The sequence below is a fragment of the Heterocephalus glaber genome, unplaced genomic scaffold (assembly GCF_053883595.1).
Source record: "Heterocephalus glaber isolate CG9 unplaced genomic scaffold, H.glaber_assembly_v1.0 deba00001504, whole genome shotgun sequence".
Lineage (NCBI taxonomy): Eukaryota > Metazoa > Chordata > Mammalia > Rodentia > Bathyergidae > Heterocephalus > Heterocephalus glaber.
Window position 1 is genome coordinate 25980334 of NW_028258324.1, and position 21636 is coordinate 26001969.

Here is a 21636-nt window from a genome sequence, read left to right on the forward strand (position 1 = left end):
AGCTTGATAAAAATCAGTGGAAACGCAGGGAGAACAATAAGAAGTGAGATTTTTATTTCTTTATTGAAAAAACTGGCTTACACATAAGTAACATAAAAGTACAAATACAGAATATTTCTGGAGAAACTCTATTCATGCAACCATGCAACCAACAACTATTTCTTCTTAAGAATGTCTAAGTTTGTTTTTGCCATGGTACTAAAGCATTATTTTCACGGCCCACTTGATGGTGTGGTATTCAGTCTAGCTATAATTTGATCAGTGCTGTATTTATTTGGGACACAAGGGCTGTTTTTCTGTTTTTAAGGTGCTCTGTGGTAAGGATGAAGATACGATTCCTCAGCTCTTGGTAGACTTTTGGGAAGCGCAGCTGGTGGCCTGTCTCCCAGATGTGGTACTTCAGGAGCTCTGTTACAAGCTCATATCACAGTACACCTGGAGATTATCTAAGAGACAACTTCCTGATACCACACCCTTGAGAACATCAGAGGATCTGGTAAGATAATAGAATGATATTTTAAATTAAACTAATACATTATAGATTACAATAATCTGTCTTATTGTTAATGAGTTGGAATTGAACCTAGTTTTCTGTTACAAATATCTTACTTAAGCTATAGTTAAAAATACACCTAATACTTGTCTATTACCAAAATTGCCCATATTTAAGTAATTTTAAGTTCTGAAGAATGCCTCATATTTCTCCTGTGTTACTTATTCACAATAATAATACCTCAGTATTCAAAGCATGTGGAAAGGACACCACCATGTCTGTACTTCCTCAGCAGAGGATTGATAAGGAGAACATGAGAGAAGAGACTGCTACTACCCTCCCAGATGGGAGAAGAACTTCAGAAAGCTAGTTGGCAGGGAGGCTGCCCCAGAGGGCATACATTTCCTGTCAGCTGCCCACAAAAGAACAGTTCTTTAGCATTACATAATCACCTTTTCTACTCTTCTTGCTCCCTTTTCCTTTTTCAGCCTTTTGCCTCTCATGGCTGCCACCATACCTAATATGAGTTAACTGAAAAGGTTGCTAGCTTCTTAAATAAGGGTTGGTCCATGGGAATTGTCTTGAACTGATGGAAGACATTTTGCCTCCCAAATGAAATAGTATAAATAAAAACTATTTCCAGCATTACTGTTAAGTCTTTTTGAGTATAATTAGCTTATAAGCAATATGGCTCTTTTTGTTAGAAAGTACTTGATTGGAATATTTTAAATTTTAAAATATAAGCAAATATTTAGTGCAGATTTTGAGAGGCAGAAACAAGGCTGAACCTCTAGAGTAATACATCTGAAAGATTTCCTATTGCTAGGACAGTGTATACCTGATTCTGTGATGTGGCAGAGGATTAATGATTGCTTACCTTTTGTGAATGAGTGTGGAGAATTTGTTATTGTTACTATATTTTGTTTATGATACTTTCCTTTTATTTTGTAGATAAATGCCTGTAGTCATTATGGCTTAATCTATCCCTGGGTTCATGTTTTAATATCATCTGATTCCTTAGCCAATAAAAATTATACAGAAGACCTTTCAAAATTACAGGTAAATAAGATGCCATTTTTTGATTTAGGATTGGTAAAAATCAAGTGCACTGTTAATCTAGGATGTATCATTTTCGGGGGCAAAGTCTGTTGTTAGGCATACTTAAGAGCTTTGTTGGAAATGGGTGCCTCTGCCTGGAGCTGCTGATGGGGTGTGTGTGAGCTGAGAGGCCAGCCTCACTGAGGTAAGTGGGCAGGCTGTACCAGGTTACGTGACCATTGTCATCGTTTTCAGGATGTGTTTGAAAACACTTTGTGAAATTAAAGTGTAGCAAGTGTGTAGTGGTGTTCTTAACTGATGTGTGTGTGTGTGTGTGTGTGTGTGTGTCTCTGTGTGTGTTAACATAATGTAGACCTTTAAACCAAGCCAACCACATATGATTGGTTGTATCCTATTAGGAAGACAGGTCGAAGTAGCCAGCTTATCTGGCTTCTTCTACCAAAGATTTTCAAAAAATAGTGAAGTATAATTAGAGGATTTAAATCATCCTGTTCTGACCAGGGTGACAATGAGAAAGCCTGCATTTGACTTGGTGGATTATGCTTGGCTTAACTGTGCATATGATTTTATTTAATGTAGCTCAGTAGCCCAATGACTGAATATTGTTTCCACATTTGTTTTGTTTGGTCTGCCTAATATAGCTGACAATATGTAAAAATTAGAATTTTGTGTCAAGAATTGTGGTTTTCAAGGCCCTCAAAATTCGCACCAGAGCTGGCAACCTGAGACCTTTATTGCTTCTGAGACCTGGGGGCTGGAGCCGACCAGTGGCCCCTCGTGGGCAAGGCTCATGCCATCTCGTCAGCACAGCTCTCAGTTTGCTGTTGTCTAGCCTGGAGGCTGAGTGGCTCATGTCTATTTTTCTTATACTCAACTGCCTGTATGCATTTTCATTCTGAGTTTGTAGTCCCTGACTTAAACTTTAGCAACATTATTGCTTCTGGAACCAGATGCCAAATTGGGGGTGAGCTTTGAGGTAGAAAGCTTAAGAGGCCTTGTTGCTTAGACTCAGCTTCCAGACAGGACTGCGTTGTCCTCAGAGATGGAGTTATTTACATTTGTCTTTGACAAATCACCAATGAAGATTCTTGTTATCTAGTACGTTTTTGATGCAGAGGCTTCTAAGGGCTTAGCCTTTGATGTGTTCATTTTACAAATATTGCTTGAGCATTGACTGGAAATCATGTGGACAACAATGGACTCTGCCCCTTCTCCCAGAACATTACATAGTAATGACATATTTAAAATTGGAATAAGTGCCATTTTAAATTTCCACTGTGAAGTTGTAAATCATATTTTTTTTCTAAAGCATATTTATAATCATTGTGTGGAAAAGTATAATTTAGTGATCTTTTAAAATCCATTTAAAAGTATTTTAAAAGGGTACATTCTTCCTGAGAATCTTTGCTATTAAAGGATAGAAATGTTGCTGGGTGTGATGGTATACACCTGTAATCTCAGCACTCTAGGAGGCTGAGGCAGGAGGATCACAGAGAGCCTGGACTCCAGTACCAAAAGAAAAAGAAAGGATAGAAATATCAAAGTAAACTTTTAAAAATTATTTTTCTAATTATAGCTTTTTCTGTATTATCTCTGTGTTAGTCTTAATCATTAAGAAGAAAATAAGTATCAAAAAACAAGATTTCACCTAGAGAAATGGGGAAATTCAGAATCACCTAGAGAGCTTTTCCAAAATTGTGTAACTGTCCTCTCCTCCCCTCCCCACAGATTTGATATGAATGTCTTTTTTCCTCAAATATTTTAAGATTATATTTGTGCTATAAGTAAGATCTATAAATCATTTATATAGCCAAAAGCTGCTATTTGGAAGATTATAGTAAATATCCTGCTCTTTGCCAAAATTATCGTGGTTCTCATCCTACCTACCCCCATGTCCTTGCCAACCATCTTTCCTTAAAAACACAGTTATGATTGTCTAGACAGAGAAGACAGATCTGTGCATTGCAGCCCTGCAGACTCAGGACTGAGGATGAGGGTGGATGGAGAAGGGAATAAATAGTGCATTTGTTGGGTTTGGAGAGGAGTCCATTTCCAATATTGAAAGAAAATGGAGTACTCTAAGAAACAGACTACATTAACAGTATTTCAAAGAATAACAGTAATCTTTGGACCACTCTTCAGCCGGTGAAATATGTGCTGTTTAGTGTTTCTCAGCTATAGTAGTCATTATCAAACTTTTAATTATATGTATAAAACTAAGTAAATGCTCTTAAGTAATCCATTTTGTACCAAGTAGTGACTCATTTCCATTTTTCACTGGGTTTGGTGCCCTTTTCCTTCCTGCCTCACCCATTTTTCCAATAGATCAAGGGTAGCTATAGAAATAATCTGTTTTCTTTCTTGTTGGGAGATCCTGTGAATGGGAGATTATCACTTTTTTTCACTTTTGCCATCTTACTGTCAGGAACTTATGAAGATGAATAATTTGTTAAACTGCTGAAAGAACAGATACCAACCTTATTCTCCTGGCTATTCCTTGATAGACATTTGGAATAAGATAATCATGCTGACTGTGAATAGATAGTTCATGTTCCATGTCCTCCTGTAAGTCTGAGAACATGCTGTAGCAAAAAAGATACAGGGAAAAGAATCCAAGATATGACTGTCTGTCTTATAGGTGAAAGGGAAAATGATTATTTTTGTGTAGAATCAATACTATATACAAATTAAAGTAAAATACTATTAAAGTTGCTTAAAAGTATAATACTAGTGAAGATCTACGTACTGAAATAATGGCTGTTCCTTGTCATTCAGCAAATGAGGTAAAGAGTATTGGTAAAAACAACAGTGTTAGTTTTTTTAAATATTAAATTTTTTGGTTGTATACATAGTACATGCTCATGGAACATTTGGAAAATACAGAAAAGTATGAAAAGAAAACCAAAAAATGGGCTTTGTCCTTCTATCCAGTGAGCTAATCTGTTTCAAATGTAGTTCTCTTCCAGAAGTATTTCTTTATGTGAATATATCTGCATGGATTTTATTAAAGTGATCATACACTAAATATAATTTTGTATTTCAATTTTTTACTCATCATTTTATCACATTTTTTTCTTAACTGGCCTTTGAAAACATAATTTTGATGACTGTTATATCCCATCATATGAATGTACTATAATTTATTTAACTCATTTAACTTAAATGTTTGAACATTCAAACAACTTCTGATTTTTCAATATTCTTATGATGAACATCGGAGATAAATCTTTGACTACCACATATTGATTATTTCTTTAAGATAGAATTTTAAAGAATTTCCATTAGTTTTAATTTGCAGTCCATCCAAAACAAATGAAATATTTTTAAATGATTATTTCTATTAAACATCTTTATTTCTTTAAACTAGAGATGGATGAGTTAAAGATTATTTAATACTTCAGTCCTCTCAGTGCTACAAAAAAAAAGTGTTCTAAAATTGCAGTGTTTGTTGTTTTTGTTTTTGTCTTTGCAAGTGAGGGTTAGTTGGGTTTTTTTTAATGTATGCTACATTGTGTGTTTTAGTTTTCAGATGCTTCATTCCCTGACCTATCACTTTTCTGTTCATAGTCTCTTATATGTGGTCCTTCATTTGACATAGCTTCCATTGTTCCCTTCTTGGAGCCACTCTCAGAAGACACTGTTGCTGGCCTCAGTGTCCATGTTCTGTGTCGTACCCGTCTCAAAGAATACGAACAGTGCATAGACACACTGTTAGAGAGATGTCCAGAGGCGGTCATTCCATATGCTAATCATGAGCTGAAAGAAGAGAACCGGGTATGCTTTTTGAATTACGTTTTTAGGCTTGTTCAGTGACTATCAGATTTGATACTCTTGTTACTTTATAAAATGGGAATGATTTATGCCAATCCAACTTTACAAAACTGTGTGGATCCAGTGAATATATATATACTTAATGTTATATGTTTTGAGTACTGTTAATGCTATTAAAATGCATGGTGATGACATGTTACCATCTTTAAAAATTTTTGGGGGGGATTGTGGTAGCTTTCCCATTACTGCATCTCTGATTCCCTAGAGTTTCCTGCACCTTCAGTTTTCCTTTCAGAGCTTCATGCATTGTCCTCTCAAAGACTCCTTGCCTGGCCTCCCAGCACTTTCTCTGTAATCTGGGTGGACATCTCCCTGACTACACAACTCTTGCATTCTGCACACCAGTAAAACCACCATCGTGTGGTGATACTGCCAAGGTCTACTATAAGAAGGAGCAGTAACCAGATTCCCTTAGACCATCATGGCAGGAACAGCCTCTGAGTGCCTGGATATCTGAGCACAGTGAAATTAATTCTGGGGAACCAATTCCCTCGGAGGCTTCTCTTGAACAGGGGTCATAGAGACTCTTGTCAAATGAAAAGTTTATACTTTTGTATCCTGAGCCTACAATTTCTGAGATGACCTCAAGGCATCTATCTTCTTGTCCCCAGAGTACTTAGTTTCATTTCGTTATTTTTTAAGAGTAGAAAGAATTTATTGAGAGAAAGATAGCTTTTGCCTAAGAGAGACAAAGGGGCCCAGAAAGTGTGTTCCCCTAAAGTGGGTTGTCCCCACTTAGTGTCTTTTTTAATGGTGCTAATCTCTTCAGCAACTACACCATCTTTAGCCCCAACTTTACTTACATATGCTTCCTTTTGGGCCAGAATTTAAGATTTTTCCAATTTTTCTGATCTGCTTTTTGCCTGTGATTATCTCTATAAGTCTGGCTAAAAGCAGCCAGCAGTAACCATGTCACAGCCTGAACTTTAGACTGTCCTGAAATTTCCTCTCCAAGCAATTAGTCTGCCGCCTTTACCTTCAGTTTCCCACAGTCAAAAGATGGGTGAAGTATAGATAAATTTTCTGCCAGACTATAATATACATGGCTTCTAGTCCAATTGCTCATAAAATCCTTGCTTGACACTGAAAACTCCTGGCCTTTACAGACTATTCTTCTAAGCTCTGACTAGAATTGCCCATCAGACTATGCTTGAGGCATTTTAGGCTTTCTTCAGCCCACTTCTTCAAACTGCTCTGCAAACCAGTTCTAAAGGCTTCTGAGCAACATGGTCATGTCTGGTTAGAGTGATTACCCCACTTCTCTAGTACCAGTTTTTTATATTGTTAGCTTTCCCAAAGCTGGGACACAAGACCCAACAACCACAACTTAAAAGAGGAGAGGTTTAGTTTGGCTTGTGGTTTCCAGGTTTTCAGTCCATGGTTGGCTGGCCCCAAGGCAGTAACATCATGGTAGAAAAGGGGAATGGGAGAACAAATCTGCTTAGTTTATTGTGGCTGGGAAACAGAGCAAGGGAGCAGTGCCAGGAAGGAAAAGGTGAGGAACCATATATAGATCTCAGGGTCACACCACTGTGACCCACCTTGACACACTCAGAAGTGTACTTTACTAATCACCCAGGAGGGTCTCAGACCAATCAAGTTGATAGTCCACCTTCACTGTCACAAAGGTAATAACTTAAAAATTTAGGAAATATAATATATAATATTTTCTATATTATGTGGTGTTTAGTTTAGAAATTAGCAGGTTTTAAACTGTAGTATTTTTTCTTCTTTCCTGCTTGCCACCTAAGATATGATAGCAGGACATGCATATTTCTTCTTCAAAATAGCCATGTACATATATGTATTCCAGGTTACAAACTTTACTTTTGTTTCAGTTTATGCAGAAGACTGGGTGCTAGTATTACTTCTGTTTAATGAAGTTGAATGCTTTAACCAAATGATGTATTTTTGCTCTTTGCTTTCCTTCATGGTCTTCTCATAGGAGAGCTGAGTGTAAAACACATCAAACTAAAATTTGTTTATTTTTTCCTAAGACAGACTCTATGGTGGAAAAAACTTCTACCTGAACTTTGTCAGAGAATAAAGTGTGGTGGAGAGAAGTATCAGTTTTACCTGTCATCATTAAAAGGTAAAATTATTTTTTGATTATGAATTTAAATTTTAGACTTGCTGGGGCCTTGCTTTCTCTAATTTTTTCATGTGACTCTCAAGTGAGATGAAGAGGCCTTACAGAATCATCTGTAGAGCTTACTTCCAGCATCTGATGCCCCCTGCCCAAATGTGAGAATTCCTTTATCTTTTCTGGTCACAGAGCTGACACTCTTTTAAGGTAATATTTTCAAACACTTAACAAATTATCATAGGCATAGAAACTCACAGCCTCAATATTTTAAACATTTGTGTAGCCATTATGATAATTATATCTTTTATGAATGCGCTCAATGCTTAATTTACTTCAGGTAGGAATTTATTAAGATTATGAGTATTAAGCATCATTGTAGATATTAAAGAATAAGTTCTTTAAGAATTAAAAAAGTTGAAAGTCTAAATTGTAAGGTTTTTTTACAGCATAGGTAATTATTTGAGTCAGGCCTTTTTAGGTTCTTTTTCTTTTTTGATACTGGGGATCGAACTCAGAATCTTGCGCTTTCAAGGCAGGCACGGCACCACTGAGCTAAATCCCCAGCCCAGCATAGGTAGTTATTTGAATTTTCATAATTCTTAGTCATTTACCAGTCTTGATAGATACGTCATTTTCATTTTCTGTGTTGTTGTATGTTAATATTGCTAGTTAATTGTTGGCCTGATGACAGAGAGCATGGGTACATTCATTGCAGCACACATAAAATATTAGAAACTGGCAGTATTGGGTGGAATTGTATTTTCCAGTTGAGAGAATAGGTTTTTAAATATTAGGCAGAGCCAATGACCATTGAAGAACTGGAGTTCCATTTCTCAAGAGATCTTCCTATTAGTAGCTGTAGTACATTGAGAAGAGCCCAGAATGGGAGTCTGGATGATTAGAACTGAGCTCTAGGTGTGCCACTTATTAAACAACCTGGAACAAGCCAGTTTTTTAATATGTTTGATCTAATGAGATGTTCAGGACTCACTCTAGAGCAAAATATTGGGCAAAAAAAGAAGGTAAGGTTGGAGATGGTGGTTAGAAACATAGAATATGTTTAGGAACTTGGATTTCTTATGTCTCTAATGCAACATTTCCCAACCTTTACAGTTTGGCAGTTGGAAAATTGTCCAGGTATGGGAAAGCTTCCTGTATTACAATGTTAAAGGGCATCTTTGACTTCTACCTGCTAGATCCCAGTAGCGCTGCCCAGGTTATGACAGATAAAAATATTTCCAGACACTGGCAGATTGTCCCCCAGGGGACAAAAGTGTCTTAGCTGAGAACCACTGCACTAATGTGAAATGGGTTAGTGGATGGCTTATTTAAAGGAAGTGTTTGTTACTGACTTTGTAATAATGAACTGTGATTTTTTTTTAAAGTTATAATATGGTAAATAACAAAAATAAGATTTTAAAAGTCATTTTAAATCCTACTAGCTGGACATAGCTATTTTTACCAATTGATAATGCTAGACAATTTTAAACTTGGATATTTATATTATAAGTCATTCCTGGTTAACTTCTAGATTTGGGTAGCTGTTAAGTGATTAGGCAAATTATTTTAATCTTTTCTTAACCTTAATTTTCCCAACTATAAATCAGGCACATTACCTACTACTATAATCTCTTTAGAATGTGGCTTAGATTAAATCAATCAAAATCTCAAATGATTTTTGAAGAAATTAAATTAGAAGTTATGCTCGGAAGTACTATATCAGCTTTTGAAATACTCTACAGATATAAGGTATTGACCTTTTTCTAGGAGGTATAACCTGTAGTAGCCTTCTTTGTTGGGAAAAGAGAATTGAGCAGTGGTGAGATTTCTGTTGGCTCTATAAGTGCTCAACACTAGCCCCAAAGTCAATGTTTTGTATTTAGGATACTATCTAAGGGTAAGTGAACTGACTTGAGAATAAACCATCAGTAATTCATGTTTTTTACGCAAGTTTTATAAACTAGTTAGCAGTTTTTTAAAAGTCCTCTTACATGTCAGATGTATTTTGTATTTTAATTTTCACAGGAACTCTGGAAGATAACAGATGTACTAACACATTATAGATGAGCAAATAGGACTTGGGCCTTGCAATGATTTTCTTTTTTTTTTCACTTTTTTTTTGGTACTGGGGATCGAACTCGGGACCTTGCGCTTGCGAGGCAGGCACCAGAACCACTGAGCTAAATCCCTGGCCCCTACAATGATTTTCTTAAAGTCACTCACCTATTAGGGTTGTAGTGTCTGGATCCCTTCCCAAGTCTGTCTTATGCCAGAGGTAGGGATCTTTCTGATAATCACTGCTGCTGCATTCACTAACTTTTCAGCAACAAAGCAGGTCATTCCTTTGTGTAAAGGGTAATTTAGATTGCTAGCTATTGGACGTGATTTAGGGTAGAATTTGTATTGCATTAACTGTGCAAATAGAATAGGGTGGGGCATACAAGGATCACACAGGGAATGTCCCTGAAGTGTGGGTAGAGTTGTAAGACTAAATGCATGTTTATTGGAAATGTGGTTCTCAGGTGTCACCCTTCTCTTCCCGGGAGAGCACATATCTGTTGAGGAGTAATAGAATCATAAAACTATATAGTTATCTTTACAAAAATGTTAGAAAAAAATTCCTTAACATTGAAAATGTTTATTAGAGCACCTTTGCAATTAGAAGAAAAGGTAGTAGTCATGAAAATAGATTTGTGCTTATTAATAATATGAAAATTTCATAATAGAAAGGTGCCAATTTTTAAAAATGTTATCCAGCAGTTAATGGTTTTTCCTGTTCTAGCAAGCAGTCTTTATATGTTAGCTACAGTATAGTCCTAACATTAAAACAGTATTCAAATGATTGTATTTTTCTTTAGAGAATAGAAGTCTATTGAAAAATAATGTAGTAATCTAGCAATGAAATGGTAACTCCAGTAGTATAATAAAATAAATTTCATAGGGTTCTAGAAAGGGTGCATTAAGAAGCTATTAAAATCATAAAGTAATCTGTGGATTGAACAGGCTATTTTCTTCTTAGTTCTAACACTTTATTGTCTGAATTAGCTTTTAATTGGTTGAGTAAAATGAAAATTGGATGAAAAACACATTTTCATTTCTAACTCAGGTTTTCTTTCCATAAACAGAAACATTGTCAGTTGTTGCCGTGGACCTAGAATTAAGGGATTTCTTAAATGTTCTCCCAGAAGATGGCACTGCAGCGTTTTTCTTGCCTTATCTTCTTTATTGTAGTCAAAAGAAATCATTGACATAAAGGTATAATTTGAAAAACACCACAATAGCATATGAAACTGAACTTTTAAAAACTCGGTGCCAGGTGAAAATACAAGCCAATGATTTTTTTTTTACAGGCGATTTCAAGATGCTTAACTTACCATGTAGTGGGAACTATTGATTTCTTAATTACAGCCTGAACCCACTTAATTGTACAGAATGTAAAAAAGCTTCAAGATGGAAGACTTCCTGAAAGAAACCATGTGTTTTTAAAGATGGATACTGACTTTAAATCCAAGAACAGCATTGACTCTGTTGTTGGGGACAAAGCAGTCACTTTCATCCTGGGAACACTTTGAGGGAACTTCTCCAAGTGTGTTTAAAATGTCCATAATTTTATTTTCTTGATTTTTTTTCAGATTTCTCTACTAGGTTACTTTTCTTTTTAAATGATTCTCTTTGAGAAAGATGTAAATGTTTTGCTACAATAAAAGACTGAAATATTTTCTTGTTACTTTTAAAACTCATACTGTATTTCTCTTAATCCAATAAAGTAGAAGTTTACAAAGCTGACTTTTTGTCTTGGTTATTAACATGATTTGCTGAATGCATGTTTTTTTTAGCCTTTTTGCCATTTTTTTACTGATATGTACTCTTGGTCTTTCAGCTAGAGTGTATATGAAAAGAAGGAATTATATCATGATAATTACAACTGTCTTCTTTTTCAACTTCTTGTTAAACAATTTTGAGTCCAAGTTCAGCTCAGCGATATGTCTGTTGAATCCAGTTAAGGCTGGCCAAAATTTCTAATTGCTTGGTGTCTGACCCAACAGTATTTTAAAGTCTTTCTTCTGATGGCAATTTCTTAATTTATTATCTTAATTTTATTTTTTACCAAAATGTAATATAAAAGCATTGTTTCTCATCTCTATCTTTCTCTAGTTCCAGATGAGGTTCTTTTGACCATGGTTTCAAGGGTTCACAAAAACTCAGATCGGCCTATTTTTGTTTTATTTCACCCCTCCTGCCCACTGGTTCATTAGGTATGTCAGTAGTATGTTAGAGGGATTGATGAGAAGGTGATGGTTGGAGACATTTTAATGACCCTTAATAGTGACCCTTCGAAGACCATCAGGACAATATCTGATCATAGATTTTTTTTTTAATGCAGTTTTTTAGTGTCCTAATAGTGGTAGCGTGAGTGGCCTATATTAATCAATTTTGTTACCTATTATATAGTTATCTTTCATATATAGTCTATATCTATCTGCAAAATAGTAACAGCATACTTCCACAAATGCACAGAGCTGTTCAAGTCTTTTGTTTTTAATGTTTATAGCCATTCCATCGTAAGTGTTCCATTCAAAATTGTCACACACGTTACCATGAACCATTGTTTTATCTTTTTTCCCACTTATCACCAATTTCTTTCTTTCATCCAGACTTGGTTTCTATAGAAAAAGAAATTTTAAGATCATTATTTAAAGTAGTATATTTTATATGGTTTAAAAGATTAGTAAATTAGTAAATTGTGCATTAAATGTATTCTAATTTCTTATGTGTTATCTTGTTTAATCATTCTTAATTCATTTATATTTTTCTACTTTTCATATGTTTAAAAATCTCACTCTAGTAGTGCTTTAATTATTATTTATTTATTAATTATTTAATTATTTCCCTCCCACAAGATTCTTATTAATTATAAAGGGGAAAATAGTAAATTTACAGTGGATGAACCTGTTATATATCACTGTCACAAAAGCTCAAACTTAACCAGTATGGGAAAAAATTACTGTCTTGTGCCGTCTGACATGGAGTAATGAGAAAAATGCATCACTTCTGTGATAGTCTTGCCAAAAATATGTACCCTAAGCATAATCTGAGGAAACTTTAGAAGAACTCAAATTGAAAGACATTCCGTAAAGTGACTGCCCTGCACTCTTCATGTCTGTGAAAGACAAAAGACTGAGGAACTGCCAGGCACTGTGGTGCACCCCTGTCATCCCAACACTGTGGGACTCTGAGGCAGGAGGATGTCAAGTTCAATCCCTGCCTGGGCAACTTAGCAAGACCCTGTCACAAAATAAAAGAGCTGGAGATAAAGCTCAGTGAGAAGGTCCTGGGTTCAGTCCCCAGTACAGCAAAACAAACCCACACAGACTGAAGGAACTGTTCCAGAGCAAGGGAGATTGAGAGATATGCCAACAATAAGGGCACAATCTAGAATTTCATTTTTTTCTGTAGTACTTTTTTTTTTTTTAGGATGATGAGTGAAATCTGAAAAAAATCTGTAGTTTTTAATCATTTTTAATTTCTTGATTTTGATAGCTATATTATGGTTATGTACTAGAATATTCTTGTTTTTAGGAAACCTGGGTATATATACTTGCACACACAGACACAATTGTGTATATATCAGGGAGAGCAGGAAAGGGAGGTAGGGGAGAGAAGGAGAAAGCAGCTGTGGCTGTGTGAAAGTTAATGTTTGGACAATCTGAATGAGGGGCATTTCGGAAATCTTTGTTTTACTCCTGCAACTTTTCTGTAAGCATGAAATTAGGTGCAAAGAAAGTTTTAAAAATTTAACTTCATTGAATTTAACTTCATTTAACTACATCCTCCACTCTATTTTAAATTTTTGAGGCAGGGTCTTGTTAAGCTGCCCTGGCTGGGCTTGCATTTACAGTCCTTCTGCCTCAGTTTCCCAGAGTGCTAGGATTATAGGTAATTTTTTCAAATGTGTGTTTTCCTTCACATTTGCTATTTGTGCTACAGGTTTTTTTGTACAGCTTTAAAACAATCTCTCCTTTCTTAACCAGTCATCTCCTCCTCCAGGCATGTACACAGTATGAGTCTCTTCAGTGACCTTGTGTGTAGGATTCACCTGTGGCATCATCCTCTGTATGCCAGGCATTTGCACATGTGAATTCCCCAAATGCCTCTGTGTTCTCTCTGAGAAGGATCATCCTTTTGTGTGATTTACCTGCAAGCTAGTGTCCATTAAAGACTATTTATAGTTTTCATTCTCAGCCCTTTGACTCTTCACATTAGTCAAGTTCTTGGCATTAACACATTCACAATGGGGCCATAACTCATATGTCTTACTGCTGACAGGCAACTTGGCAGCACCGGAGGTACATGTGACTCTCCCATCAGATGGCATGGGACTGTTGGATCAGGTGGTACGAGCCACCCAGTGAGACAGTGATGCATGTACCACTAGTGGTTCAAGCTGGTGGGAACATGTTAAACAGTGGCTTATTTGCCTTTTCAAGTCTTTGATTATTAGTAACTGCTTTTTGTAATACAAAGGGCTTTAATGCAAATAGTTTTCATGATAGAAGATTTGTTGTAAGGTCCAGGAGCAGAAATTAAACTTCATTTGCACTAAGAATTAATCTTTCAGTGATTTTTAAATCTTGAAATATATTCATTTCTATATTTTCTTCCATTTATATATTTTCTTTTATCCTCATTTTGATAAGGAAACAGACTTGTTCTCTTTACATAACTTTTCTATTGGATCAGCCATTTCTAGTTCCACCATTTTCTGATCTTAGAAACTCAGAAAAACCAAAATCTACATTTACAAGGCAAGAATTTCATTCTTTATACATGATCCACAAAAAGGCTTTTCATTTTCTGGTATTTTTAGTGCATGTGAGTGTGTGTGCATGCACACTCACATGGAGGGTTGTTGCAGGAGTTGGGGACCAGGGAATTTAAATATATATTTTCCTGTATCTCTCACAAACAATAATAATGTCTTCCCTTCTCTCTGAAACCATAGAAAGATGCAGCTCTGCCTGATTGACTGTTAAAAATTATGTTGGTTTGTTAGAGATTGTACAGTTACTTGGAATTAACCTGGGCTTCTCTTACAGATGAGCTGCTACCTAGAAAGAAATTGATGTTTTCTGTTAAAGAAATTAAATTCTAAATGTACCTTGAAAGTTGAGGTTTTCTTCTTGGTAAATAACTAATGTGACTACTCTTTTATATCAACTTTAGTTATAATTACTCTACATCAAGTGGTGTCTGTTTGTATTAGTTTAAAGAGTGCTGGTTCTTTTCTAAGTACCAGCTCTCAGGAAGTGAGCAGTATCCCTCCCTATTTAGCAGTAAAAATCCCTAATGGAGGTAGAGGAAAGAAAGCATGACAGCAGATTCTCAGATGCTTCGTACTGGGGGAAGTACTTAGGCGAAATAGCATCTGAATTATATTCATAATATATGACTCCTAGAATTACTAACTGTATATTCACCTTCATTTGGCAGAACAGTGTAGGTGGTTTCCATCCCAGCATGAATGTGGTCAGTCACATGGCAGTGGAGTAACCAGATTCCAGGTGTTTTGGGAAACATTTCAAGGGTTTGGTATGTTCCAGGAAAAACGTCAAAGACATCAGAACTATAAATGCCCCTGTGCTTAATTAGAAAAATGACAAATATTATATAATATTTATAAAAGTTCATCCAAATCTTTCTTTGACTAGCTAAGGGATATTAGAAAAATTGATAAATTTTTTTTTTTTAAGTGAGTCTCTGCACATTTCTGTTTAATACAAACAGTGAGATATGTGGTCGTGGTCTGTATATCTCCTCTAAGGTCCCAGTACTATGGACCATCGTCTAGTGGGTATAAAGGATAGAAGATGTAATGAGAGTGAGTTCAGTAGCCTGGACTACTTGTGCCTCTGGTTTGCCTCTTTGTCAGAGCACTTGAGCTTCATGGAGGAACTAAGCTGTTGGGCAGAGAGAATAATAAAGGGAGCAGCAGCAAAAGAGGCCCGTAGAGAGAAACCAACAGGCAGTTTAGGCAGTCTCATGTAGAAACAGGAGTAGGATGTATTTCCAGGGATGGAATTGAAAGTCCACTGAGAACATAATATACCTATATAAAACAAAATTCACATTATAAAATGAACTTTCTGCAGTTTGCTTATTTGGTAGCTTCTTCATTTTCTACATTAACAGTAAGAAAAAAGCATTTCCAAAAGAGCCATTGGTTCCTGTTGAAATCACCATAGGGTCAGAAATAGAAGTAGGATTGAGATCTAGGGAATTCAGTTGCTTATCACCTAACTGATGATCTTACTTTCCTCAGGCCGCTTAAAACACTCAACCCAGAACAGGGAGGGGTACGCTAAAGTCTTGTCTGATCTCTGCTATCTGATTCATCATTACATGGACACTCCTGCTCCTCCCCATTAGCAATTCCACTCAAATGTCTTACTCAGAACGTGTGAATAGAACTCCATGAAAATCTAGTAAAGACTATAAATCCGAAGAACCCAAGGTATAACAAGGCTGGAATGTCAGTTGAAATTGCTCTAATCTTTGAAACTTTCAATTTTTCATAAATATATCTGAGGAAATATTTTCTTTGTATTAAAACACATCTAAATATAGCAAGAATGACTGCCACGGATAGCTCTTACCTTATATTGGAAGCTGTGGCCATGAAAATGCACAGAATGCAAGTCCACTTCATTGCCCATGCCTAACAGATACCAGGTGACCTCATCCCCCACATGCATCGTGAGGCCTTGTAAGTTTCCAAACATTCTTCCATTGATAGCTGGGGAAAACAACACAATCTCATATCACCTTTCAGGATACCTTAAACCAGTAACTTTCACAGAAATATAATTAAAAGGAGTCTTTTTGATATAACACAACTTGTTTCACTACAAACGGAGGAAATGAATATTTGAAGGTCACTAATGCCAGACCCTGCTTTCTAGTCATTTTGCATCAGAAGCCTTGAATCTTAAAAAGGAATGAGATTTGGAATTGGGAGAGAAATTGGTAAGTGATTTTAGCATAGTTCGTTTTTTGAACAGGATTCTACCTCACAAAGTGAGGAGAAACTAGTTTATAAATAGTCCTCAATAAAATTTTACTTGAAAGAAGGAAAATGGTTTTATTTATTTATTTTTTTGGTACTGGGGATCGAACTCGGGACCTTGCTCTTGCTAGGCAGGTGGCAGAACCACTAAGCTAAATCCCAGGTGGAAAATGGTTTTAGAATCATTTGTCATACCATGCATTTTATTGCTTTCTATGAATTCTTCATTTTCTTTGTTTACTCTCTTGGGATGCTCAGAGTATGTTTCAATGTTGTCATCTAAGTACCAAGATTCATTCTCATCGAATACTAGAAACAGGAGGGAAAGTTCCAGTTTCTTTTTGGGATTGAATACCTTGATGTAAGATTTTCGACAGACAATCAGTGAGCCAATCAATCCACTGTAAAGGTCCTATAAACAAGTGAAAACTTCAGTCATCCTTGCAATGTAAGTCTAGATTTCAGAAAACTGGGACCATGTCACCCATGATCTCAGGGATTTTGGAAGGGCTGATTTAAGTAGTAGACTTGGCAGGTGCTGCCAACTTCCAATTTAGTAACTTCTCACTTGAAGTAGTTAAGTTGGAACCAGTGGTGAACAGGGCAGGTGTGTGATGTATAAGTGAAAATACATGCAGAGGCCAAAAATCGGCTTAGCTAATGAGCAGCAATTTAAAAGAACCCCAGATAAAGAGCATTGCTTTGTTTATCCCATAAGCTCATGAGCTCATGAAGCTGTGCTGAGCATTGTGCTAGTCGTGATAACTCCATCAAGAATGAAACAAGCCTGCTGTCCTCTAGGAGCTCAGTTTTATAGAGGGACTAGAGGAACAGAAGACATAGAAGCAGAGAAACTGAGTTCAAGGCCAGCCTGAATTACATGGTAAGACCCTGTTTCAAAAAGGAAACAAAACAGGAAAGTGTTACCACAGTGGAGTTACAGAGAATGCTGATGGTCACAGAGGAGGAAGACCACAACTGACTCAAATCTGTGAGTAGTTTGGTTTGGATGCATGTCATTGATGATGGGTTAGGTCTTTGAAGTGCTTTTGAGATATATCAGAAATTTGAGAATTCATCTTATATGTCATATATACTCATTGAAAAATTGAACAGAAAATAGCAGAAAATTTGCATTTTAGTACAGTCATTCTGGTGAAGTAAAGACTTGGAGAGGGAAGAGACTTGTGGGAAGGGCCATGGCAGTAGTCAAGGCAAATTTCAAGAACCTGAACTGTGTAGGTGGCGAGAAGGAATAGACTGAGCTATAGATAAGGTAATTGCTTGAGAAAGTCAAGGGGAAGTAGGTTCTTGGTAATTCCGTGTTCCTGCTTGAACAAATGAGTTTTGTTTCTTGTGGTGTTGTTTATTACAACAGGAAGCACAGAAGGAGGTGGAAGAAGATCCCAATATCTATTTTAGAGTTGCTAAGTCTCTGTAGCCACTACTGATGGAGATGCCCAGTATGTGTATGAACAGGATGAGAACTCAGAAGGGAGATTGAGGCCAGAGGTCTAATTTTACAGAACAGACTGAGTATAACTTCTGATTTGTGGTTATTGAGTGTTATTTTTGGCTTTGAACTGTTTCATCAAACTACCTTCAGTTCTGTGATTGACTGCTGGCCTCAGCTTTCTTGTTATGTAATGAACTCTAAAACTACATGCCTCAGTTGTTTGAGTTCAACATATTTTCATATCAAAAGGGAAATAAAATATTTCATTGATACATAATTGCTGTGTCATCTATAATCAGTACCCATAAGTTAGTTATAACTTTCTTCAAAAATAAGCAAGCTGAAAAAATGGAAGAAATTGCAGATTAGCTTACTTTCCTGGCATTTTTAACATAGAGTTGGAGCACAGGAAAACTCTAACCTCATCTTCCTTCAATTGTGTGTCTATTTTGGTAATTGTCACAAAATATAAATGATTTAAAGTTTACCTTAACTTGATCTACAGTTGAATAGTAAGCCCATGGGATACAAGCCATGTCCTCTGGTCCAGCGCCAGATCTTTCTGGGATTTGCCATATGTAAGTTCGAGTTTCACCTAAATTAAATGTTAATATATCTGGTTATATTTTGTTTATATTTGACCTTGATAACTAGTGACCCAGGAACTGGAAATGTCAGAGTAGTTTTTTAAAAAAAATAATATTCAAACTTCTTTTCAGGAATTTAGTTTTAAAATAAACTCTAGGACATTTTTATGTCTTTTTTTTTGGTGTGTGTCAAATATGAATTAACTGGTTATGCTGTACCTGCCATGTCACAAAGCCAAGAGGTGGCCATTCCAATATAATTTGAAGAAACTTTCCAAACCAGTCTTTTCTAAGCTTGAAGTATGTTTTCATAATATACTTTCTTTTTCACCTACCAATGTGTCCTCCAGTGACTAGCATCTTCTTTATAGTCATCTCTGTGTCTGTGTAGGAACCAGCTTGTGGAATTCCCTTAGCTTCACCATGATTTCCTTTCCTCCTCCTTCTCACTCACCATCATCCTCAGCCATGAACCTCTTGATCTTCTGGGTCACTCACTGATCACAATTTTGTTTACCTGCTCTCTATTCCAATCTGTCACACCATACACTGCTCTGTCACTGCTCTGTGACATGCAGCACATAATTTCATCCTGGCCCTTGACACTTTGAAAATGGCCAGTTGCTCCAACCTCTTACCTTGCCAAGACCTCCACCTTCTTCCCATGTGCTCCTGGCTCTGCTACAGTCTCATCTCCATTCCAGTCACCTCAGAGCATCTTGTGCAGCCTTGACTTTCTGCCATGTCACCAATCCTTACTACACTCACTGTACACTCCTTTATGTAGGCCTCCTCATATTACATATGTAAATAATACTGTCAGACTTTAAACAGAGTCTGACAAATCTTGACTAGGGAATCAAGCAAAACATGAAGGATATTCTCAAGGGGTGTAATAGACTTATTTTTCCTCAAGCCCTCATTCTTAGCTGTTCCCATGTCTTTACTCTTTAAACAAAATATTTGGCATTTGGGTTGATTTACTACCTGAACATGTTATCTATCCATCTCTGCTTTTACTTATTACCGTAAGCTGTGAACCTACATTTCCTTCTCTGCTGTCCTTCCTACCCTGCTCTTCTGCCAGTGGTCAGTGCCCTGAACCTTGGACTCGTCCTTGGCTTCTCTGTTCCCTAACACTCCCTACTGGCCAGTTTGTCAGCAGGTCCTTTTATCACCACCTTTAAAACAGAACTGAAATATGACTTCTTGCCACTTGAGCTGCTTTTGTTCTGTTCCAAATCTTGATAGTTTGGGTAATTTTTTTTCTCAGATTATTGCAGTAGCTCACTGACACTACACTTGCCCCCAACAGTCCCTTATCCACACATTATCCAGAACAGTCTCTTATAAAGTGTTCATCAGATCATCACCTTTCAACTCAAATCCTCACATAGGTGATTAGAATAAAATCTCAAGTACCTGGTCCTTGCTGCTCCTGCTTTCCTTGCTTCCCATCTACTAAAACACTGTTCCTTGTTTGCTCTATGCTTCCCTCTGGCCTCCTTGCTGTTTCTTAGACACATCAAGGTTCTCTTATCTTGAGGGCTTAGAATTTCCTCCCACAGAAAGCAGAGCTGCATTACCTCTCATCAGTTAGGTAGGTGTCTGCACCAGTGTCCTCACCTTCCTCAAAGAAGCCCCCCTGACTGCCCTACCTAAGACCACCCTTGCTTCTCTCCCTCTCCCTCCCACCTTGTGAATCTTTTTGGGGGGTTTCCAGAAATTGAACTCAGGACCTTGTGCTTTCCAGGCAGGCACTGAGCTAAATCACGGGCTTGTGTGAATCTTCTTCATAGCATTGTTTACTGCTCAGCATCATGAATGTATTTTCCTTAGGAGATTAAATTACCTCCCTTAGAAGAGCATGGGGGCCATAAGGGCAGGGAATTCTATTTCTATTCCCCTAAATTTACAATAAAGTTATTTTTTCTCAATTGACATATTTGAGAACTGCTAAGTTATTGAAAAATGGTCTTTTTCTAGAAGCCAACTTTACAGCTAATAGAAGAATACAGTTCTGATTAAAGAAGCACACACACACACACACACAGTCCACACTGTTTCCATTCTATGTTAAATAAAAACTTGCTGAGCACCTAGGACATGCCAGACACTGGACAAGATATAGGAATTTTAAACGATTAAGTGACAGCCGAGCTCTCTGGACACTGTCTGGGACACCGGCAAAGCAGTCCTGTGCAGTGCAGTAGATGCTTTCTGAGAGGTGTTCTAGTTGAGCATGGAGGAGCCTCTCCCTGATTCACCCCTTAGGTATTTGTGGATGTCCAGTACCTTCCATTTTTTTCCCCCTTAGAGCTCTCCTATAGACTGTCTGTCTTGGTCTCGGTCTCTCCCTCCCTTCCTCCCTCCTTCCCATCCCTTTCTTCCTTCCTTCTCTCCCTTTCTCGTTCTCATTTTTGAACCCAGGGCCTTTGCATCGAGCTACACTCTCAGTCCTTTTCTTTTTTAAAAATTTGAAACAGGATTTTATTAATTCACTATGTTGCCCAGGCTGGGCTCGAGCTTGCTCCAGGCTCCTAGAGTTCCAGGATTCCAGGTAAGCACCATAGCACCGACTGATTGTATGGAATAAGGATGTGCTATACACAGGCATATACACAGACTAGTCCCTGTATTCCCTCACCTACCACCTCTCACTTCACTTCCTCAAGCTACACTTGTTTGGAAGGAATACTTCTGTGAGACTAGTCATTTGTGGAATGGCTACAAAGTGAAAGACACTTTCCCAACCATGAGTACCTGGTAATGTTGGAGTAACTGTAGAATCCTCTGTTTTCACCCCATGGGCATGTATTGAGTAGGGCCTTGTTGCCATGTTTTTAAAGACAATTTTAATTTTGTCTCTAACATCTGCATGAAGTTGTGGACCTGAGAACAGTGAAAAGAAAGAGCGGTTTATTTACCTGTCAGATTGAAACTTCTTAGTAATAAAGGCAAAGATCAGGTAACTTTCTCAGCACGAAGGCTGGAGTGTTTTCTTCCCTGTGGCTTTGTGCTGTTGTAGTGTTGGATTGATGGTCCCAGAGAATATGGGAT

At 37.0% G+C, this 21636-nt stretch overlaps 2 protein-coding genes across 10 annotated transcripts in view; one reads left to right on the forward strand and one right to left on the reverse strand.

The window, feature by feature from the left end:
* The window catches only part of Hps3 (HPS3 biogenesis of lysosomal organelles complex 2 subunit 1), a 43347-nt gene extending 32093 nt beyond the window's left edge, over positions 1 to 11254 (forward strand). For 2 of the 8 annotated variants that reach the window (XM_004834421.4, XM_004834424.3), the window contains 5 exons: positions 308 to 496; positions 1445 to 1552; positions 5120 to 5326; positions 7385 to 7475; positions 10595 to 11254. In XM_004834421.4, coding sequence (XP_004834478.1) covers positions 308 to 496; positions 1445 to 1552; positions 5120 to 5326; positions 7385 to 7475; positions 10595 to 10722 — 723 coding nt within the window. In that variant the 3' untranslated portion in view covers positions 10723 to 11254. Of the gene's footprint in view, positions 1 to 307; positions 497 to 1444; positions 1553 to 5119; positions 5327 to 7380; positions 7476 to 10594 lie in introns of all 8 variants that reach the window. The other 6 variants (XR_015440859.1, XM_004834422.4, XR_002392516.2 and 3 more) reach the window with 6 other exon arrangements.
* Cp (ceruloplasmin) overlaps positions 38 to 21636 on the reverse strand; it is a 52449-nt gene continuing 30850 nt past the window's right edge. Inside the window, exons 14-20 of one of the 2 annotated variants that reach the window (XM_004834419.4) lie at positions 21340 to 21468; positions 18478 to 18584; positions 16729 to 16945; positions 16124 to 16263; positions 14948 to 15110; positions 4030 to 4134; positions 38 to 493 (exon numbers count right to left, since the gene is read on the reverse strand). In XM_004834419.4, coding sequence (XP_004834476.1) covers positions 4043 to 4134; positions 14948 to 15110; positions 16124 to 16263; positions 16729 to 16945; positions 18478 to 18584; positions 21340 to 21468 — 848 coding nt within the window. In that variant the 3' untranslated portion in view covers positions 38 to 493; positions 4030 to 4042. Of the gene's footprint in view, positions 494 to 4029; positions 4135 to 11992; positions 12134 to 14947; positions 15111 to 16123; positions 16264 to 16728; positions 16946 to 18477; positions 18585 to 21339; positions 21469 to 21636 lie in introns of those variants that run through there. The other variant, XM_004834420.4, reaches the window with a different exon arrangement.